The sequence below is a fragment of the Mauremys reevesii genome, linkage group 20 (genome assembly GCF_016161935.1).
Source record: "Mauremys reevesii isolate NIE-2019 linkage group 20, ASM1616193v1, whole genome shotgun sequence".
NCBI classification, from domain to species: domain Eukaryota; kingdom Metazoa; phylum Chordata; order Testudines; family Geoemydidae; genus Mauremys; species Mauremys reevesii.
Window position 1 is genome coordinate 2,090,165 of NC_052642.1, and position 19,152 is coordinate 2,109,316.

Here is a 19,152-nt window from a genome sequence, read left to right on the forward strand (position 1 = left end):
CCCTTCTCAGTCTTTTGCAGCATGAGCTTTCATGGGTGAATACCCACTTCGTCGGAAAAGTCTCTTAGTCTATAAGGTGCCACAGGATTCTTTGCTGCTTTTACAGAACCAGACTAGCACGGCTACCCCTCTGATACTTCTCAGTCTTCTCTTCTCCAGACTAAACAAACCCAATTTTTCAATCTTCCCTCATAGATCATGTTTACTAGTGTCACGGAGCCCCCGGGTGATGCTCTAGAACTGCTCCCCACAAAGCCAGGCGGGACTTTGGGGAGCCTCCTCTCCCTTGGAGCAGACTGTCTGCAGGGCAAGAAGCTCACAGGGCTTCACCTCCTGGGTCTCTCCTTGGAGCATTCAGCATCCTCTGCCCCTCCATGCGCTTCCCACAGCGAGTCCGCCCGGGCGGGGTCCTGGGGAAGCCACAGGGTCCTGCACCCCCACTTCGCAGTCAGACGTGACTCTCAGCCAGCCAGTAAAACAGAGGTTTATTTGATGACAGGAACATGGGCTAAAACAGAGCTTGTAGGTACAGAGAACAGAACCCCTCAGCCGGGTCCATTCTGGGGGCAGTGAGCCAGACCCCCACGTCTGCACTTCACTCCTCATCCCCAGCCAGCTCCAGACTAACAACCCCCTTCAGCCCCTCCTCCTCTGCTGAGTTCCTTTCCCTGGGCCAGGAGGCCACCTGACCTCTTTGTCTCCAACACCTTCAGTTGGCACCTTTGCAGAGGAGGGGCCCAGGCCATCAGTTGCTAGGAGGCAGAGTGCCAGGCATTTAGGTGCACTGGCCCTTTGCTCTGTAGCAATCACACACCCTTATCCCACCACCTAGATACTTAAGAACTGAATAGGGGACACTGAGGCACCAACACAGTATTCAGAGCAAACATTAAGAACATTCCCAGTTCGTCACAACTAGCACTTTAATCATTTTTGTTGCTCTCCTCTGGACTTTCTCCAGTTCAGCCAAATCTTTCCCGAAATGTGGTGCCCAGAACTGGACACAATACTCCAGCTGAGGCTGTATCAGCTCCAAGTAGAGCGAAGAATTACTTCTCGTGTCTTGCTTACAACATTCCTGCTAATACAGCCCAGAATGAGGTTTGGGTTTTTTTGCGACACTGTTACACAGTTGACTCATATTTACCTTGTGATCTGCTATGACCCCCAGATCCCTTTCCTCAGTGCTCCTTCCTAGGCAGTCACTTCCTGGGAGCCCTTGTAGTCTAGGTCCCAGCCTGGGGCGGTCTGTCATGTTATTCTTCTGCAGAGACATTAAACTTCCGAGAGCACACGAGAGTCTGGCCTTGGTTTGCCCCAACAGCAGGACTTTGGTGACCTTTAACTTTAAAAACAATAAGCTAAAAAGCCATTGTATGGTGCCTCTGTAATGGGCTCACGGGACTGTGTGATGGTCTGTACTATTATGGTCACCACGTTTACAAGACTAATAAATGTTGTGCAAAGTAAGCCTTGTGAGGTATCATTTGAAAACTCATAATCTGCTGAACATTAGTGTCCTGATGAAATATGTGACGGGGAAGATGTAAACAGGAACAGCTATTCTGACAGCACAGCAGTATAAAAGGCACCCCAGGCTAGAGAATTAAGGAGCCGCAGCTGTTCAACAGTCCAGACTGTACCCTGAGGCATGACATATCATAGACAGAGGCGGCAGCTTGGAAAAGGAACCACACCTGAATATTGCAGCTGGATCATGGAGCGAGGCTGTAGGATGTGAGTAGTCACTCCCCACATGAGACTGGGCTCTGCTCAGGTTCAGAGCTTTGGCAGACAGTGCTTTCCCCTTACCATGTGTTACCAGCACAATCGGTGGTTCAGCCAAGCACTGGGGCGGCAGCCCTGTGGGGAGTTTATTGCAGGTGTTTGGGAGGTGGGACTGGGAAGGACCTTCCTGCAGACTGATAATATATGCGCTCCGAGACGTGCCCTGAGCCCCAGCCTGCCATCCAAGGCTACACAAAAGTCTGGTTAAAAATAAAGCTACATGCAGTTACTCTGCTGAGGGGGTAGGGGGGAACAGGCAGTGCCACAATCCCTGCACTCGGGAACAATATGGATCGGATGCTCCACCTGTTGAGAAAACAATTTACTGCAAAGCAAACAGATGTAAGCTGTTCTCCAGTGATAGATGTTTGGCTGCGTGTGTGCGTTCCCTCTGTGTGTTGCCCCAGCCCTGCGCAGACAGCTGGCCTGGCAGACCTCGAGCGAATCAACCACAAGGTCCGTTAAGGGACGAAGGCATCCAGCCAGGTTTATTGTTGACAAAGCCTGGTACTAGTATCCCACAGAGTCTACTGGACCAGTAATACATGTATGCCTGTAACAATGGACCGGCTCAGTGAACGGTGGGACTTTCTGTTCCTCTCTAAGGCGAGACAAAGATCCTCCCTCTGAGATACGTCTTTATACCCCAATACAAATAAATTAGCACTGCCCCTCTGACATAGTTTTTACCGCCCCCGATGTGACTAGTTCTTATCCATCACCTTGTACATGTTGGTTCAATCAAACATCTTTATTACGTACTGTCATCCTGACCTGATCTTTAGGAGGGGTCAGTGTCTTCTTGTTAACCTTGGGGAATGGTTTTGTACCATCCTTGATATGGGGAGTTCTGGTCCCACTGGGTGTCGGGATGTGTTTGCGTGAGCGCTCTGTGACCAGCACTTCTTAGGAATGTGTGTTTCTGTAGTATCAGCCCTGTTCTTGCCAGAGTCTGTGAGCAGGCCCTGCCTCATACCAGGCCTCTGATACAAGGGCTTATGTCTCAGGCTCTCTGCCTACTACATCTGGGATTTAGGCCAAAGCAATCGAGCACTTGAGCCACTGAGTCAGGCTGGCCCTGCAGACCCATGTTCCAGGCCTGTGTGCAGGGCTGGGGCTGGGGTCTAAATTGGGGCTTGTTCCTTTTCCAGTTCCCTTGCTCTCCGCCTTGGTCAGGTTTGGAATCAAGGCTGTGAGCCTTGATACTGTGAGCTCCCGTTGTCGCGATGCTGTCCCCCTTTGCCCTGGCTCTAGTCTCACGGGCTCTGAGGCAGGGTGGCATGTGCCGGCTGGGTCTCAGAGCCCTGTTTACGGTATTGACTCCACATTGCTGTGTTGATCCCACCGGGGCGGAGTGACCTTTTGGCACCTGGTCTTGCTGCCTTATTGGTGTGGAATTTTGATGCCACTTCCTCCCCACTATGTGATGACATCATGCCATCCCCCATGCGCCATCGCGCTGGGTTCAAGGACGTTTCAACTCGGGGCATCACAGCAATAGTTTGACGCTGCCACATGAAGCTGTTTTGGGGATCGCATTTGTATCACCCTGGGACTGAAGCAGGGGTGCCCCAGCTCTTCCCCGTAGAGCTTGTGAGTATAATGCTGACCCGAATCCAGCTGGCTGGGCCTGGCCTTCCAGCTCCCCGTGTATCTGTGGCAGCAGCTGCAGGAGCAGCGAAATCTTGGGTTGATCCATCCCCTGGCTATTCTGTGCCTGGGTTTGTCAGGAACGAGTCTGGGAGCCAGGAAAGCAGGAAATAAGGGAACTAAACGAGCCACAAGAGGGCACCTGCGAGGCTGGGTCACTGATGCCCCATGAAGGCGAGAGTGCAGGGGTCTTGCCACACCAAAGGGCTGGGGCACGAGGCATCAGCAGGGCTCTGAGGGAAGGATCGGCTCACGCTGCACCCGTTAACTCTGAGCAGCGCTGCCGGTATTTGCACTGTTCTTGGGTGGTGATTTGGGGCCATTTTTTCCAGGCTCCTTATGATGAGGTGAGAAGCTCAGTTACTCTGGCTCAGCTGTTGGCAGTTCCAGCCCCTGGACCGAAGTGAAACCCCCCTCCCTGCAGAAGCATCAGTGTGATAAGGGGGGTGGGGTCTACAACCCAGGCAGTCCCCAGGGACGTGGGAAGGGAGGCAGGATTTGCCTGGGGAAGGGGTAGGAGAGGTGGAGGGGGCAGGCACTAGGGTGCAGAGGATGGGACTTCCTGGGCTAGAAGGAGAGCGCTGGAGGGCCTGCTGCTAGGGTCTGCGAGGGGGCTGGGGAGCTGCTGGGGGCTGATGTTTCGCTGGGGGGAAGGAGCGGGACTGTTGTGCTGCAGAGGGCAGAAGGGGAAGCCTGGCCTCAGCTAGGGGCAGGGGCAGAAGGGGAAGGTCACCAGGGGAAATTACCTCCCCCCCCAGCATGTAATTCAGTAGAGCAAAGCCCCCGCTCCCTTGGGAAACATGAGAAAGGGGGTGAAGTTAACAAGGTGTCTGCAAATACCCTTGTGACCATGAAACCAGGTGTGAGCAGGAAGCCCTGCAGTGTGTGCCCAGGGAGAACCGGAGGGGAGTGCGGGGAGGGGGGCCAAGGGGAGGGGGAGGGGGAGCTGCTGGCTGGGCTGGAGCGGCTGGTGGCTAGTGGGGGTGTGAATGGGGCAGGGGCCCGGGGGGGCTCACAAGCGGGGAATGGAAGAGGGAGGGGAGGGGAGAAGGGGAGCAGCAGGGGAGGTGTCAGCGCTGGGGGGAAGCAGGGAATGGGGGGAACCACTGATGTGGGGGCTGGGAGAGATGGGAGGGAATGAGTCCCAGGTTGGGACACTTCAACCCACAAGCTTCCCTGAGTGAATGACAGGAGCCTCCTCCAATGGGAGGCGGGAAAGCGGAGGGAAGCTGTGCTGGGGGCTGTTGCTGTGTGAGGGGCAGTCACCCCCCGCCCCCCCCCACACCCAGTGCCCAGAGCCACGGGAAGGGGGCAGGAGGCTGCAGCCGGGGAGGGGGAAATGGGGTTTTCTAAGCTCCCAGGCAGGGAGGGAGATTAGCGCCCCCTGGAGGCAGTGCCCCGTCCCCATGCTCGGGGTTGGGGTGGGGGTAAGATCTTGGGAGCAGTCACTGGCCTGAGAGGGAAGGGCTGGGTCAGTCAGGACCCCTCAGTGCTGGGCAGGCCCAGGTGCCCGGGGTGCTGGTTGGGGTTTGGTACCCGGGGGGGGGTATTCCTCAGTGCTGGGCAGGCCCAGGTGCCCGGGGTGCTGGTTGGGGTTTGGTACCCAGGGGGCGGGGGGGTTGGTATTCCTCAGTGCTGGGCAGGCCCAGGTGCCCGGGGCGCTGGTTGGGGTTTGGTACCCAGGGGGCGGGGGGGTTGGTATTCCTCAGTGCTGGGCAGGCCCTCAGGTACCGGGAGGAGCGTGTGGGATGGGGTCAGATTTCATTCCACCAGCCCTGCTGCGAACATGCTTCACACGCACTAGTGGCCTCAATTTAGACAGCGGAAATGGGGGCTAATGCTGTTCCCCCGCAACACCTGAGGGGTGACGGTGGCTGTTGGAACAGCAGGCAGAGGTCCCCACCTCCAAAGCCACCTTCGCAAGGAGGGAAGAGGCAAAGAGGACAGAGGGGTTAATTAGTTTCTCTCCAAACACTAATCCCCTTTGGCTCTCCCTCAGCTCTCCCAACAAACTGACAGCTGTGCTGGGCCCAGTTAACCCACTAACCTGCACGTCTCAGTCTCAAGGCTGGTCGCTGCCTCGCCCCTCAGCCTCAGCTGGTGGCACACACTGTGTCAGAGAGACTAAATGCTTATAGCTTGGCTACGTCGCAAATGAGAAATAGCATCGTCCTCTGCGAGGATTTGAAATCCAAACACCAAAGATGGAGAGTGGCACAAGGCCCTGCATGTAGAAAGGTTGGGACCAAACGAAGGAAAGGAAAATTGAGGCTTAATATCACAAAAAGCTTCCTGACAGTGAGCTGTGTCTAGCATGGGACAGCTTCCTCCAGGGACGTTGTGGCACCCCGTCATTTACCCACTGATTGGGGTAAACGCACTTGTGAATGTTCTGTAAAAGCAATTCCGTGTCAGGCCTAGGGCTGGGACTGAAACACATGACAAGCTTGTTACCATAGAAATCAGAGCCTGTGTGTGGAGGGAGGACTAGGCTGGGATATTCCCATCACCACCACCTGATTTCTATGACAAACTTGTGACATATTTCATCCTGTCTGAGCAGTGGCACACTGCTGATTATGTCACTCGCTATGCCCTTGCATCTTCCATTTGTCCCACTGATGTTGCATGTTCCCCGAGTTCCTCTGAAGTTGGGGACCCTGTGGATGACCGTTTCCCCCTTCAGGGACGATATGACAGTGAACACAAGGGACACAAAGGAATTTCTAAATCAATCACCTTTTACTCACAGCTAAAGCACTAGGCATCTACAGAGCTATGGAAACTAACAAAAACCTGCAAGCAGAATTTTTTTCCCCAGTGTTCACACCACTCACAGAGCCCTTTGGGTTTTGATCATTCCTTTCAGGGTCCCAGGACCCTCCTTTCCTTCACGCCCCTACCTGCCACCCTGTGTACAGCCTCGCCTTCTGGGCAGGGGCGGCTCCAGACCCCAGCATGCCAAGCGCGTGCTTGGGGACGCATGCCGTGGGGGGCGCTCTGCTGGTCGCCGGGAGGGCGGCAGGCGGCTCCACGCCTGCGGGAGGTCCACCGGAGCTGCGGGACCGGCGACCGGCAGAGCGCCTCCCGCAGCATGCTGCCCTGCTTGGGGCGGCGAAATGTCTAGAGCTGCCCCTGCTTCTGGGCCTGATAGCCTCTCTCAGAAATTGCTGATGGGAGAGGCTTCCTTTTGTAATGTCCCAGTGCCCCCCCATCAGGTGACTCTCCTCAGTGGCTTCGAGTCCCTGTCAGTTGATACATTACTTGATTACAAGCCCACCTGGGAGCTCTGGTTCCCCTAGGAATAGGCCGCTCGCTGTCCTAGGGTGCTTCCATTTGATGGGAGAACCACCCGGTAAACCACTCTTGTTGCTCTGTGTTAGCCATGTGCTAACACTTCCAGGAATCCCAGCCCAAGATGCAGATAAAAAGACAACGGTGAAGATATAGTGCAGTTTCCACTCAACATGGCATTCATCAAATGGTGTTTGTAGTTTGATTTAGACATGTACAGACTTAACTAATCCATCACACTGGGTTCACTCCCTGCAGACACGGGGAGGGGTGTGTGTGGAGGATCTGCCCCACTGTGGATTTCTGATGTTTGGGGAAAGCCTCCTTAGCAAGGGCACAAAAGCAACCATACTAATGCTGGGTGGCTGTTTAATTCCAGCCAGCTGCTAAACGGTGTGCAGTGATGCCCCACGCCAGGTCACCTGGGGCGGAAGGAACTCTGGACTCTTGATTTGAAAGCATGAGCTAACGGGCGCCAGGGCTGAGTAGTGGAGATCCTAGGGGCTATACAAGGACATACGCATGTGGGCCTTGGTACATTGTGTTAAGGGGAACAGTCGGGTTGGGGAGGGAGAACAGGTTTGTTTAAGGAGCAGCTGACCACTGACTGAGACGATTGTGTCTTGGCTGGTTGGATTCTGTCTTCATCCTCTCTGATTCCGCACAGCTGGGGCCATGTGCACGGGGGCAGGCTACGTCTCCCTCTGCCTACTGCTCCGACAGGATCCTCCGCCTGAGACGCAGTCATCAGTCCCCAGCAGTCGTTATGGTGCCCCACACAGGAGTCTGGGTGGAGAACAGGCGGCAGAGACAGGTCGAACACAGCAGTGGGGATGGGTCCAAGTTCCCCCGAGAGTGGGGCTGGGGGGCTGATTTGGTTCATGCCCATCTCTGCTCTTAAGGGATAAAGATCCTGTTTCCCCAACCCCGAGGCTTGACTGGCAGAGACCGACACCAGCTATCAGCCCTCCCCAGCTGGGCATCAGAGAGCTCTGACCATCCCCCAACAGTGGGTAGGGTGGGGGGCCCTGGGTGGGGATCTATAGCTTTGTGGGCTCCGGTGGGTCCAGGCTGCTGTCGGGAGCGTGTGTGTGTTGAATCATGGCGGGCGTGGGCAGCACGATGGGCAGAGCGCTGGTGCCCCGCTCGTGCCAGCACATGTCTAGGATGGGATAGAGCTTGCCCTGGAACTCCGCCTGGAAGGTGTAGATGGGGACGAGCTCGTCGGGGCTGTCGGCGTTGTAGAAGGTCAGCTCGCCCTTCTCGTAGTGCAGGTAGACGCCGATGCGCTGGGGCCGGGCCGTGAGCGGCAGCGTGGTGCGGGGGGTGTTGAAGGCCTCGTAGATCTTGCCTTCCTTCAGGCCGATGAGCCACACGCCGTGCTCGGGAGACTTGTTCAGCTTGCCCTTGCGGCTGGCTGTGCCCTTGATGATGCCCAGGCGCCAGTGGCTCTTGGTGCCGACGATCACCTCCCAGTAGTGCTTGCCCCAGGAGAAGCCCTTGTTGGCGAGGATGCAGTTGCTGGCCTCAAAGCGCTCAGGGATGCTGCCCCGGCGCTGGTAGAGGAGCCTGCTCTGCACCACGGTGTTGTCCTTGGTCAGCTCCAGCAGAGGGTGTCCTGTCACCGGGTCCAGCTTCAGGGTCTCTGGGGCTGAGGAAACACGTGGCAATCAGACCTACAGGATGGGAGACCCAAGCGGCTGGGCCCAGGTGAACCCTGAGCAGCTGTGTGGGTTGGACCAGGACCAGGAGAGCCCTGAACACGGACGCAGGCCTGGCCAGGGGCAAGGAACCCTGGGAGAGCCCCGAGCAGCCTAATGGGCCAGACCCAGTGGAGCTGCTCTTGTCCACAGGCAGCACCCCAGCTAGGCTCTTGCATAGCCAGGAGAGTGACCCATGCCAAGCTTCGCGTGGCACATGCCTGAGCAGCCCCGCGTGTGTCGGACAGCGCGGTGCATGCCAGAGGGAGCGTGTGCACTTGACTGCTGCAGGGGACTTACTGTGGGCGGTGCAGTACCTGGCAGGACTCTGCGGAGCAGACGTTTCCATACTGTCATCTTGATGTCATCTTGGTGGAAACCTGGCTTAAAGGAGATGGCGCTGAAGGTCCCTTCAGCTGGGTGCTGGGGGAGAAACTCTGACCTGGAGGGAAAGACACCCCCATGCAGTGGGGTTTAGTGAGAACATTCACGGGCCCTGCTTCTCTCCCCATTGCCCACAACTGGCAGAACTCACAGGTCTCCCTGGCTGCACTAGCCTCCATCTGTGAGCTGGACGCCGGGCAGTGGGTGCCATGGGGATTAAGCCGTGCCAGGTGGAGGGGGTGTGGGCACCACGTCACTCCTCTCTAGGAAAGTGGAAACCCTGGGAGCAGAAAGCCTGGTGCCTCGCTGCCAGGCTGCTCCCAGCAGCACTGGAGATGCTGCCGCACCACTGGCATGGAGAAGGGGTGCAAACCGCAGCTGGCATGGGCACAGCCCTTGCTCACCACTAGAGTTGGGGCCAACCCCTCAGTGCCTCCTGCTACCCCCATGAAAAAGCCCTCGCCGTCACCACTCCTAGGAAACATTTCCCCGTCGTGGGCTCTACCATCCTGGCTGCCCAGTAGCTCGAAGGAAGGTCCCAAGGGTGGAAGGTAAGTGCTCACCTGGAGGGGAATGAGCCATAGTTCTGTAAAACACAACACACACAAAGGCAGAGTTAGCGCTGACAGCCTCGGCCCTGGGGAACGCTGCGAAGGATTCCTGGCCAGCACTCTCCCCCACTCTCCAGCTGCCCCTGGCACTGCCACCACCGCTTCCTGCCCGGGCAGGGAGAGTCAATAGAAGCCGCACAGACTGGGAGTAGGGGGTCTCTGGCAGCCAGGATGGGGCTGAGGGACCCAGGGATGGGAGGAATCTACTGCCAGGTGGAGAGAGGCTGGAGAGGGTGCAACAGAACCAGAGTTTGTCTAGGCTACTCCACCCGGGCAGGCATGGCACAGTGCCCGTCTCTTGGCTCTCCAAGGCGGCTGCATGGAGGTACCTGGCTCTCTCCTCTCCTGGGGGAGATCTAGCTGGCTGCTCTCCCCACAGGGTGCATGGGGTGCATCTAGCGGTTGCCTTGCGGGATATAGGGCAGCCTCCTCTCCAGAGTTCCCATGGTCGTTCCCCTGGCAGACAGACTCACCCGGATGAAATCCAGCTGAGTTTCATTGTTGAGTTTCTCCAGCGAGCTCTCCATCTCCTGCAGCTTGTGCAGGGCGTCTGACGTCTGCGTGACCTGGGACTCGATGGAGGCAATGAGGTGGCCAGCCTTCCTCTCAATGCTCCCCAGGAAGCTGGCCTTCTCCTCGTCAATGTATCGGTGCAGCTCCTGGAACTCCTTCCGGATCACCCACTTGAAGACATCCGACTCATTCTGCAGGGGGACAGCATGTTCTAGGAGCCAGAGGAAAATACCAGGACAAGGCATGGGGTGGCCTTGCCCGCTCCCTGCTTAGCACAACTCCGTCATTCCACCGGCTTCCAGGGTGTTATGCCTGGTGCAGACCATGGCCCACCTGCAGCCCACCTTCTACAGCAGGGCACACGCCCTCCAGAATAGCCCAGTGGTTAGATCTCTCACCTGCACCTGGGAGATCCAGGCGAATGGCTATTGGCTATTCTGGGGTCAGAAAGTTCCTTGCCTTGGTTTTGTCCCGAAACAGAATGAAACCAAATGCAGAAACTGCCATTTATTTTTTCACAAAATGGAGCTCTTGTTTTGTGGCCACTCCGACTGCTTAGCACGTGGAAAAATGCCCGAAGCTGAATTCCCCTGGCAGGGCAAACAGGCCCGGAAGCTATCAGTATTGATCTTGTTGGAGAGCTAGTTCAGGCCAGGATATTTGACACTGGTTATCTCACTTTCAAGGACACTGGTTCAAACCAGCTCTGAACAATGAACTGCCCAGCCTGTCTGTACGCCTGCCAGGAGGTTGAGAGCCGCAAGAGGAGGCCCCCCCACCCCTTTGAAAAGCAGGGCTATTTTTAGTCCACACGTTGGGAAGAACAACAACCCCCCTCCTCTGCTAGCAGCAGAAAGCAAGCGTAAAACCGTAGGGCTGGAAGGGATCTCAGGAGGTCATCCGCTCCTTCCCCCTGGCTGGGGCAGGCCCAGGCAACCCTAGCCCAGCCCTGGGAAGCAGGACACTTATTCCCTTGCCTCTCGCCCGGCAGGCAGAGGACATGGGACCAAGGAGCTCTGGCATGGTGTGGATTGGTAGGCTGGGACTCTGGGAGGGATGGGGGAAGCGGTCCCGGCATGGAGCACTCTGGGGTTTGATGGTTATTATTGTTATTATTTAACACTGACATGGCTGGAGAGCCTAATGGCCAATCAGGTCAGGGGCCACCGCGCAGGGCGCTGTACAAACAGATAGCAGTGAAGTGTCCGAGGGGTAGCCCACTTCCTCAGACGCATGTTTCGTGGGCATTCACCCACGAAAGCTCATGCTCCAATACGTCTGTTCGTCTTTAAGGTGCCACAGGACTCTGTCGCCTTTTACAGATAGCAGTGACAGTCCCTGCCCTGAGGCGCTTACAGGCGAAAACAAGCCATTACAGGGGGATGAGAAACAAGCTGGCCGGGGTGGGAAAGACGGGGTAAGACAACGAATAGGATGGGTGCAATCCTTAGCCAATCGGGAGCAGTAATCAAACTGGGGCTGCTCCCGGGGTGGCACCCAGGAGATTCCCAGGCACGGGCTCCTCTCACAGCTCCCTGCACTCACTGTGATCCGGGTTTTATTGTTAACCAGCTTGCTGATGTGCTCATCCAGCTTCCTCTTGTGTTGCTGGACCTCCGTTATTAGCACTGAAAGCTCCTCCTGTGAAGGCAGAACATAGTCCTGTTAGACTGGAGTCTCTATTGTACCCAAGGGAGAAGCCAGGTTGCAGTCACCTGACAGGGGTTTGGCTCTGGGCCCCACACCCCCCCATCTGTGCAGGCCAGCCTGGCCTGAAGGGAACCAGCTCTCCTGGGGTTGGTCATGCTTCATGTTCCCTTGATCACTGGCTTCCCCCCATGGAATACAGGGCACGATGAGACCACGTTCTCCTAGGCTCCGTGGGGAATTCATTTATCATTCTTTTTCCATCCTGCCTGAGCTCACCTCTAGGCCTCTTTAATGTTGTGTTACCTCGATATTGTTAACTCTAGCAGCTGGGCCAAATTCAGAACTGGGTAATTATGTTCTGTCCATCTAAGATTCTCCCTGTGGGCTCATTTGATATCTAAATTGCTATGCACTGTGAAACAGTTGCTGAATTCCACCCTACAGGTGGCTGCATTTGAGTGGTGAGCGAACTGGTGTTGTACAGCAAATGCAAAAAGTACAGGACTCTTGCAAGGTTAAGCTTGCACAATCATAGAATCATAGAATCTCAGGGTTGGAAGGGACCTCAGGAGGTATCTAGTCCAACCCCCTGCTCAAAGCAGGACCAACCCCAACTAAATCATCCCAGCCAGGGCTTTGTCAAGCCTGACCTTAAAAACCTCTAAGGAAGGAGATTCCACTGCCCTCGATAAGTCTGGAAATGCAAAAGTTTAGGTTCTAAGGGCTACATTCATTGGGCTATTTAGCATGTTCTGTATGTTATATGGGATACAATTTACAACATAAAGCTACATTTTAAAAGGATATCAGCAGCTTGAAACCTCATCAGTTTAAAAAAATGAGTTAGAAGCAGTTTCAGGTATGACACCTGCTCCCGAGTCTCCCAGCCAATGGTTGTGGTTGAACAATCACATTTCCCTATTTTGCAAATTCCTTTTTTTGTTTTTTGGGTGGACACCAGAGTTAATCACGACCAACTGACATGCTGTGAAATGCGACAGTACTTATCTACACAGAGTCTGTCTAGACTAGGAAAAGATTCTAGGTTACAATACAACCAGCTAACATGATAGTAAGATATTAATAACCTGTGTCTACACTTGGTGGTAAGTGGTGTTTCAAATCATGTTACCCAACTCAATTTTAAAAGCTCCTTTTTTCCTGGCCAAGACAAACCCTGAACATTTAACATTGGTTTAGGTGGCAAGTGTTCTGTCTAGCACGCTAACGGGGAATAACTGGCGAGGTGGTAGCACTGCCGAAAAGGATGGGGGGTTAGAGTGGGCCACAAATTGAATATAAGCCAATGGGATGCAGTTGAGAAAAAGGCTAAAATAAGTCTGGGGTGTATTAAGAAAAATGTCCTACGTAAAACATTGACGGGAATGGTTCTGCTCTGCTCGGCACCGCTGAGTCCTCAGCTGGAGTCCTGTGTCCAGGCGTGGGAGCCGCACTTTAGGAAAGATGTGGACAAAGTCCAGAGGAGAGCAACAAAACTGATTAGAGATTTAGAAAACCTGACCTACGAGGAAGGGTTAAAAAGGTTGGGTGTGTTCAGTCTTGAGAAAAGCAGAGTGACAGGGAGGGGACCTGACAACAGTCCTCAAACATGTTAAGTGCTGTTCTAGAGGACAGTGATCAATTATTCTCTGTGTCCACTGAAGGTAGGACAAGAAGCAATGGGCTTAATCTGCAGCAAGGGAGACTTAGGTTAGCTATTGGGAAAAACTTCCTAGCTCTCAGGATACTTAGCGCTGGACTTGGCTTCCAAAGGAGGTTGTGGAATCCCCCTCATTGGAGGTTTTGGAGAAGTCTGGCAAACAGCTGTCAGGGCTCGTCTCGGTTTACTTGGTCCTGCCTCAGAGCAGGGGGAAGGACTAGAGGACCTCCTGAGGCCGCTTCCAGTCCTACAGTTTTATGATTGTGTCAATGGAGGCAGGCCCATTGTCTCACTCTGACTGGCAATTTACAGTCTGTGACTTTGTTTAGTGTGAGTGTTAATCCCAGTTCCGGACTATTAATAATGTTAAAAACAAGCAGAGCATGAATCACCGTGTCCTTCCTCTAACCTGATCTGTGGCCACTGCTCACTGCCCTTTCGGCGTGACCTGGTGGAGAAAGATTCGGAGGTGTAGCCAGACTGAACAGTGTGACATTGATTCAAATGCCACCAGTGGGTGGGTTCTTTTGCAGTAACTCCTCCCCTGTGCTCTGCACCGATGCTGCCTCAGTGGCATTATTATTCCTCATTGTCACTGGGGGAGTAGCCAGGATCCAGAAAAGCAGCCTTGGAGCATGTATTCCAGTTCAGGACAGCAGTTAAGCACATTCAGGTTCCTGAACTGGAGCCGCTACCAGAGTAAGAGAGAGGAGAGTTGGTCCTAGAGGTTCGAGTTCTGTCGCAGCCCAGACATACCCGGCTTCTGAACAGGGCCCCGGCTCCCCAAGGACCAAACTCGGGGCAGGACACACTTCTCCTGCCTCCCACACCCTATCTGGTGTCAGGAGCGGGAGGGAGCAGGGCCCAGGCTGGGCTTTTCCATTGTTTGCGGCTGCAGCCTAGCCTAGCAGAGTGCTCTGCCCAGCTCCCCTGCTGCCTATCTCAGCTCTTATCAGCCCACTTTCCCAAAGCTGTTTGAACACTGGAGATGAAAGGACCCTGGAGTAAACAGGGACCAAGACGGCCTCTCCCTCCAGCACCCGCCTGCCATGCCTCCTGCACTCCCTCCACAGGCAAACATTAACCCTTGCAGCCCCGGGGAGCTGGGTCATGGGGATGGTAGGTTCTAGTCCAGCTCAGGGCTGCACAGAGATTCGGTTCATTACTTAAGCAGTTGGTTTGCAGAAGCTTTTCCCCGGCCTATTGATCCTTCCAATCAGTAGTGTCAGTGGCTGGAATCTCTGCTCTGATGCTACTGGGTCAAAGCTCACTTGAGCCTCAAAGCAGGATGGGTCCAGTGACACACGGATGCTGGGATCTGAGGCCTCGCGCCAAGGGCGCGTGTGGGACTGTGGCACATTGAGGCACAGCCGAGCCAGCTCAGATCTAGCCAGGTCAAAGCTAGGCTGAGTAAGAATAGCCGTGAAACCCTGGCAGCACAGCTGGGTCCTGTATGGGCAGGGCTTAGCCCATGCAACTCTCTGTGTTGCAGCAGCTTCGTTACTATTGTGATCCGAGCTAGCTTTGATCACACCTACGCGTGCTGCAATCACACCTCCTGACGGCAGTGTACAGACCCCGTGGGTTACTGTGGCTGCGGGACAAACCCCAGCAAGCCCGATCCACCGGGATCCAGGATTTATTTCAGCTACCAGCCTGTGCCAACTACCAGGCTGGGCCAGAACTCTTGTCCCTCTCTCACACCCTCAGCAGGTCTGGAAGTCCAATCAGGGATGCTCCATTGGTTGTGCTTTTATCACCTGTGTCTTTCCCCAGCAGGTGCCATGTTAGCTGCCCAGGCACTCACCTTCATCCGGCTGTATACGGTAGAGACAGGCATGATCTTATGCTGACGGTGAGCCCCGATGATGCCGCACAGCCCACAGATCACCTCTTGGTCCTGCTCACAGAAGAGGCTGAGGGGGTTGTGGTGGACAGGGCAGGACTCCTGGTTGGGATCTGAATTGCCCATGGTCCGCAGCGCCTCGATGACGCAGGCCAGCGTGACGTTGGGCAGCAAGGTGCCGCAGTCCACAGCCTGGCGGCACACGGGGCACAGGAGCTGCTGGTCCAGGTTGCACACGAGGGACCCCACGCAGGACTTGCAGAAGGAGTGCCCGCACTGCAGCATCAGGGGCTCCTTTAAGAGCTCCAGGCAGATGGGGCAGAGCAACTGGTCCTCCAGCTCACAGACACTCATCTTCCGAGCCATCCTGCAGCAGGCGTCTGTCCCAGCACGGTGGCTTGCTCCAGGCTTGGAGGAAGAGCGCCTGGGCTGGAAAACAGGGAGTTAATGAGAACAGTTCCTAATGGAAATCTGTCACCCACTGGCTGAGGAGCTGAGGAGGAGCACATCCCTCTGGGGTGTTTCACTGAATCAACCTCCAAACACAACTATCCATCCACCTGGGATGGGAGATCCCTCCACCGGGCGCACATTCCAGCGGTGCTTGTGCCCACTAGGGTCTGTGTGAGGTGCGAGGTGTTGGGTCAGCCTATGAACCTGGGAATGGCTTGGGCCCTGCTGGCCTTTGAGACCCTGCCCCGCTGCTGGTGTGATCGCAGGGAGCTGGGCTCGGCTCCAGTCCATGGCTGTCCCATTGGCACAGAATAGGGCTGTTCTTGGTAAGAGGGCATAGACCGAGCTTAGTTCCCCTCTGGGCTGGCCAGAGCCCACTTTTGATGAGCGGCTGCAAGGCCGATGGGTTTCCCCGGGAGAGAGGGGGAGTGGAGTGGGGTGTCCCCTGACGGCGGGGACACGTTGTCGCTGGCACTGGGCTCGTTTCTATGTTTCTGTTGAATCCTTGTCTCAAATACTGTACATAGAATCATTGAATCGTAGCAGGGTAGGACTGGAAGGGACCTGGACAGGTCGCCTAGTCCAGTCCCCTGCGCTCATGGCAGGACTAGAGTAACATGCGTTAGGAGCATGGGTGGCGGGTGAACGGCAGTAGGGGGAGGCTAGCCCCTCCCCCTCCCTTTCTGCCCCAGGCCCTGCCCCTCTCCTTCCTCCCCCTCCCCCGCTGGAGCCCAGAGCATCAGAGCCCCACCGCAGCCGCTGCCCCCCAACCCAGGCCAGCACCCCCGTCCCCTGCCCCGACCCCAACCCCCAGCACCGGGCGGGTGGCGCGGCTACAGGGCCCCCAACCCCCACACTGAAGCGTGGAGTGGGCAGCACAGCCGCAGGGCCCCCTGCCACGGAGCACCAGGCGGGCACCAGCCCTAGCCTCCCCAAGTCCCGGCAGGAGGCCGTCGAGCCCAGCCCCAGCCTGGGCCACGAAAGAGCAGAAACTCACAGGCATTTCTGGGGGTGGAGTGTGGGTGGGGCCACACGATGCTGCTTTGGGGAGGCTCAGCCTCCCCCAGCCTATGGTACCCGCTGCCCATGGTTAGGAGGCCTGGAGTTAATGCATATTGAAATATCAAAATGAATGAAGGAATAAATCAAATAAAGAGTCGACGCTCAAGAGACAGGACTATAGAACAACCACCCACAGAAATCCTCTGAGAAAAAACTCATTGATTCGTAGCTTCTACAGCCACAAGAGACCCTTGTGATCATCTAGTCTGACCTCCTGTAGAGCACAGGCCAGAGACCTGCCCCACAATCGTTCCTAGCGCAGATCTGTTAGACCTGTTTTCAGAAAAGATTCCCCCACATCTGGGATGATCTCTCCAGACACAGACATTGGAGCAATAACATATCCTCCCTCCGAGTTTGGACCATCCCTCAGCTGGAAGTCCTAGAAACACTGCAGAAAATCCATGCGCCACCTATGATTGATCCTTCTCCTTGTCTAGTGAAAGGATGGAGAGCTCCTGGGGCCCCTTCCAGCTGAGACCGGCAGCACCACCTTTAAGCATGTCCTAGCAGCCAGAACTTGGGAAACACTCCATGCTGACAGCGTCTCCTGCGCCGCCCACTAGCGATGCTTTCCCTTCTGAGCAAGCTATGTGAGAAGCTCATCAAGGCTCTTGGTTAATGTCACCTGGATACTTCCAGTATTCTGGGCCTTCCCAACCAGGCTTCAGGTTAGGAGAAAGAACAGAAATGGCCATGAACACGAGCTCTATATCCATTCTCATAGTGCAGGATCTCTCCATGTCATTCAGCGTCAATCAGTGAAAGGCTGATGTCCTGCCTTAGGGGCATAAGCTGACGTTTGCGGGAAGGCACTGAGGTAGCTACAATCATTCCTCTTGGACCAGAGCCAGAGAGCTGTGATGGGCACCAGCTTCTCCGCCTCCCCTGTAAAGCTCCACAGTGATCCATCCTCTCTCCCATCCTGTAGGAGGCAGCTAGGGAAGATTATGTCAATTAGCTTTCTCTGTTGTGCTCCTGGGCACAGGAACTGGGGCTTGTGAATCACATGGGCTCAAATGCCGGCACTACACACACAACATGAAGCACGGAGCTTTCTAGCTAATGTGAACAGCCCCCTCTCCCAGATCTCTCAGAGCTTGGAGAACCTCAGCACTTAGACAAAAAGCAGCGGGCTCAAGCCAAACCCAGCCAAGCTGTAGGTAATGTTGGAAAGGAGATGGGAGCTTTGCAAAGGACTAGCCACTACCGTGAAGTCATTCTCATTGCGGGCAGGCTCACTAAGGAAGGTCATTGCCTAAAGAAACCAGGGGGACCACCACCCTCCTTCAGATCTAAGTGGGACTGTCAGACTCATTTCCATGATCTCATCTTCCCACAACAAGTCCTGCAGACCAAAGGGGAAATGGGGAGAAATATACAGAAACCTTTCCCTGCACTGGCTTTTCAGACGTGCAACGTGACTCAAACCCCAGTGCAAAGAGCGCAGGACAAATGGCCAGAGAGATTGTGCTGGAGACAGTGCCCAAAGAATTAAAATATAATCACAGCCAAAACCAAAAACTAAACACATAATTACAAGATAGTAAATGACTGAAAACACAGATAAAAAGGACCAGTCTTGGCTGATTTATTGACATGGTGAGAGAGGCTGGAGAAGACAATTCAGATGAAGCAAGTTCAATACCTGATGGCTCCACACTGCATAGATTGGGGAGGGTTTTCAAAATAAACTCCCCTAAATAAACCTTACAGCCCTCAGGGAGCCCCAGAGCCAGCACTACTCACCTTCCACTGCTCAGCCTTTCTTTCCTTCCCCTGCTCACCCCTTCAGAGCTGCAGGGTGCTCGGCAAGAGATCAAACCTTGAGGGGTCTTATTCAGCCTGTGACTGACAGAGAGGTTCAGTCCCCTCAGGCAGGCAGAATCCAGCTAAGTGTGACGAATGATGGACACAGCTTCCACAGCAGCAAAGCAAGAGCGCCCTGTCACCCCTACTTCTTTCCCTTTTCTTTAAGTCCCACCGAGAGCTTTCCCCCTTGTTTTCTTAAACCTGGCCCGCAATCGTACAGAAAGCTGGGACCCACCACAGCCCACAGACATGTACTAAGAACAAGAGCCTAGCTATCTTCCCGCATACCAATCCACGGTGCTTACCTCATGCTAACACCCTACCACACCCCATGTTCCACTCCCCCTGAGCTCACTGAAAATCAGGTGTAAACACACACATCATATGACTGAATAGCCAGGCACGGAAAGCTCCACACTTGATAAGAGAGATTCAGATGGTTACTTTAGTCAGCGTATGGCTTCCAAGAAAGTCCTTTAGAACAGTGGTTTTCAGCCAGGGGTACGCCTACCTCTGGGGGTACACAGAGGTGTTCCCGGGGGTATGTCAGTCAACTCTTCTAGAGAGTCACCTAGTTTTACAACAGGCTACATAAAAAGCACTAGCGAAGTCAGTACAAACTAAAATTTCATACAGACAATGGCTTGTTTATACTGCTTTATATCAGTGTTTCTCAACTTGGGGGTCACGATTTATTTCATAATCATATGGTAAAAATGAGAAAGTCGG

At 54.8% G+C, this 19,152-nt stretch overlaps 1 protein-coding gene across 1 annotated transcript; it reads right to left on the reverse strand.

The window, feature by feature from the left end:
• Positions 1 to 7,772: 7,772 nt before the first annotated feature.
• Positions 7,773 to 18,401, reverse strand: TRIM50 (tripartite motif containing 50). The gene is made up of 7 exons (XM_039508317.1): positions 18,361 to 18,401; positions 15,058 to 15,525; positions 11,486 to 11,581; positions 9,901 to 10,131; positions 9,380 to 9,402; positions 8,750 to 8,874; positions 7,773 to 8,383 (listed from the first exon to the last, which is right to left on the reverse strand). The coding sequence occupies exons 2-7, from the start codon at positions 15,460 to 15,462 to the stop codon at positions 7,773 to 7,775; spliced, it is 1,491 nt and encodes a 496-aa protein (XP_039364251.1). The 5' UTR covers positions 15,463 to 15,525; positions 18,361 to 18,401.
• Positions 18,402 to 19,152: the final 751 nt, after the last annotated feature.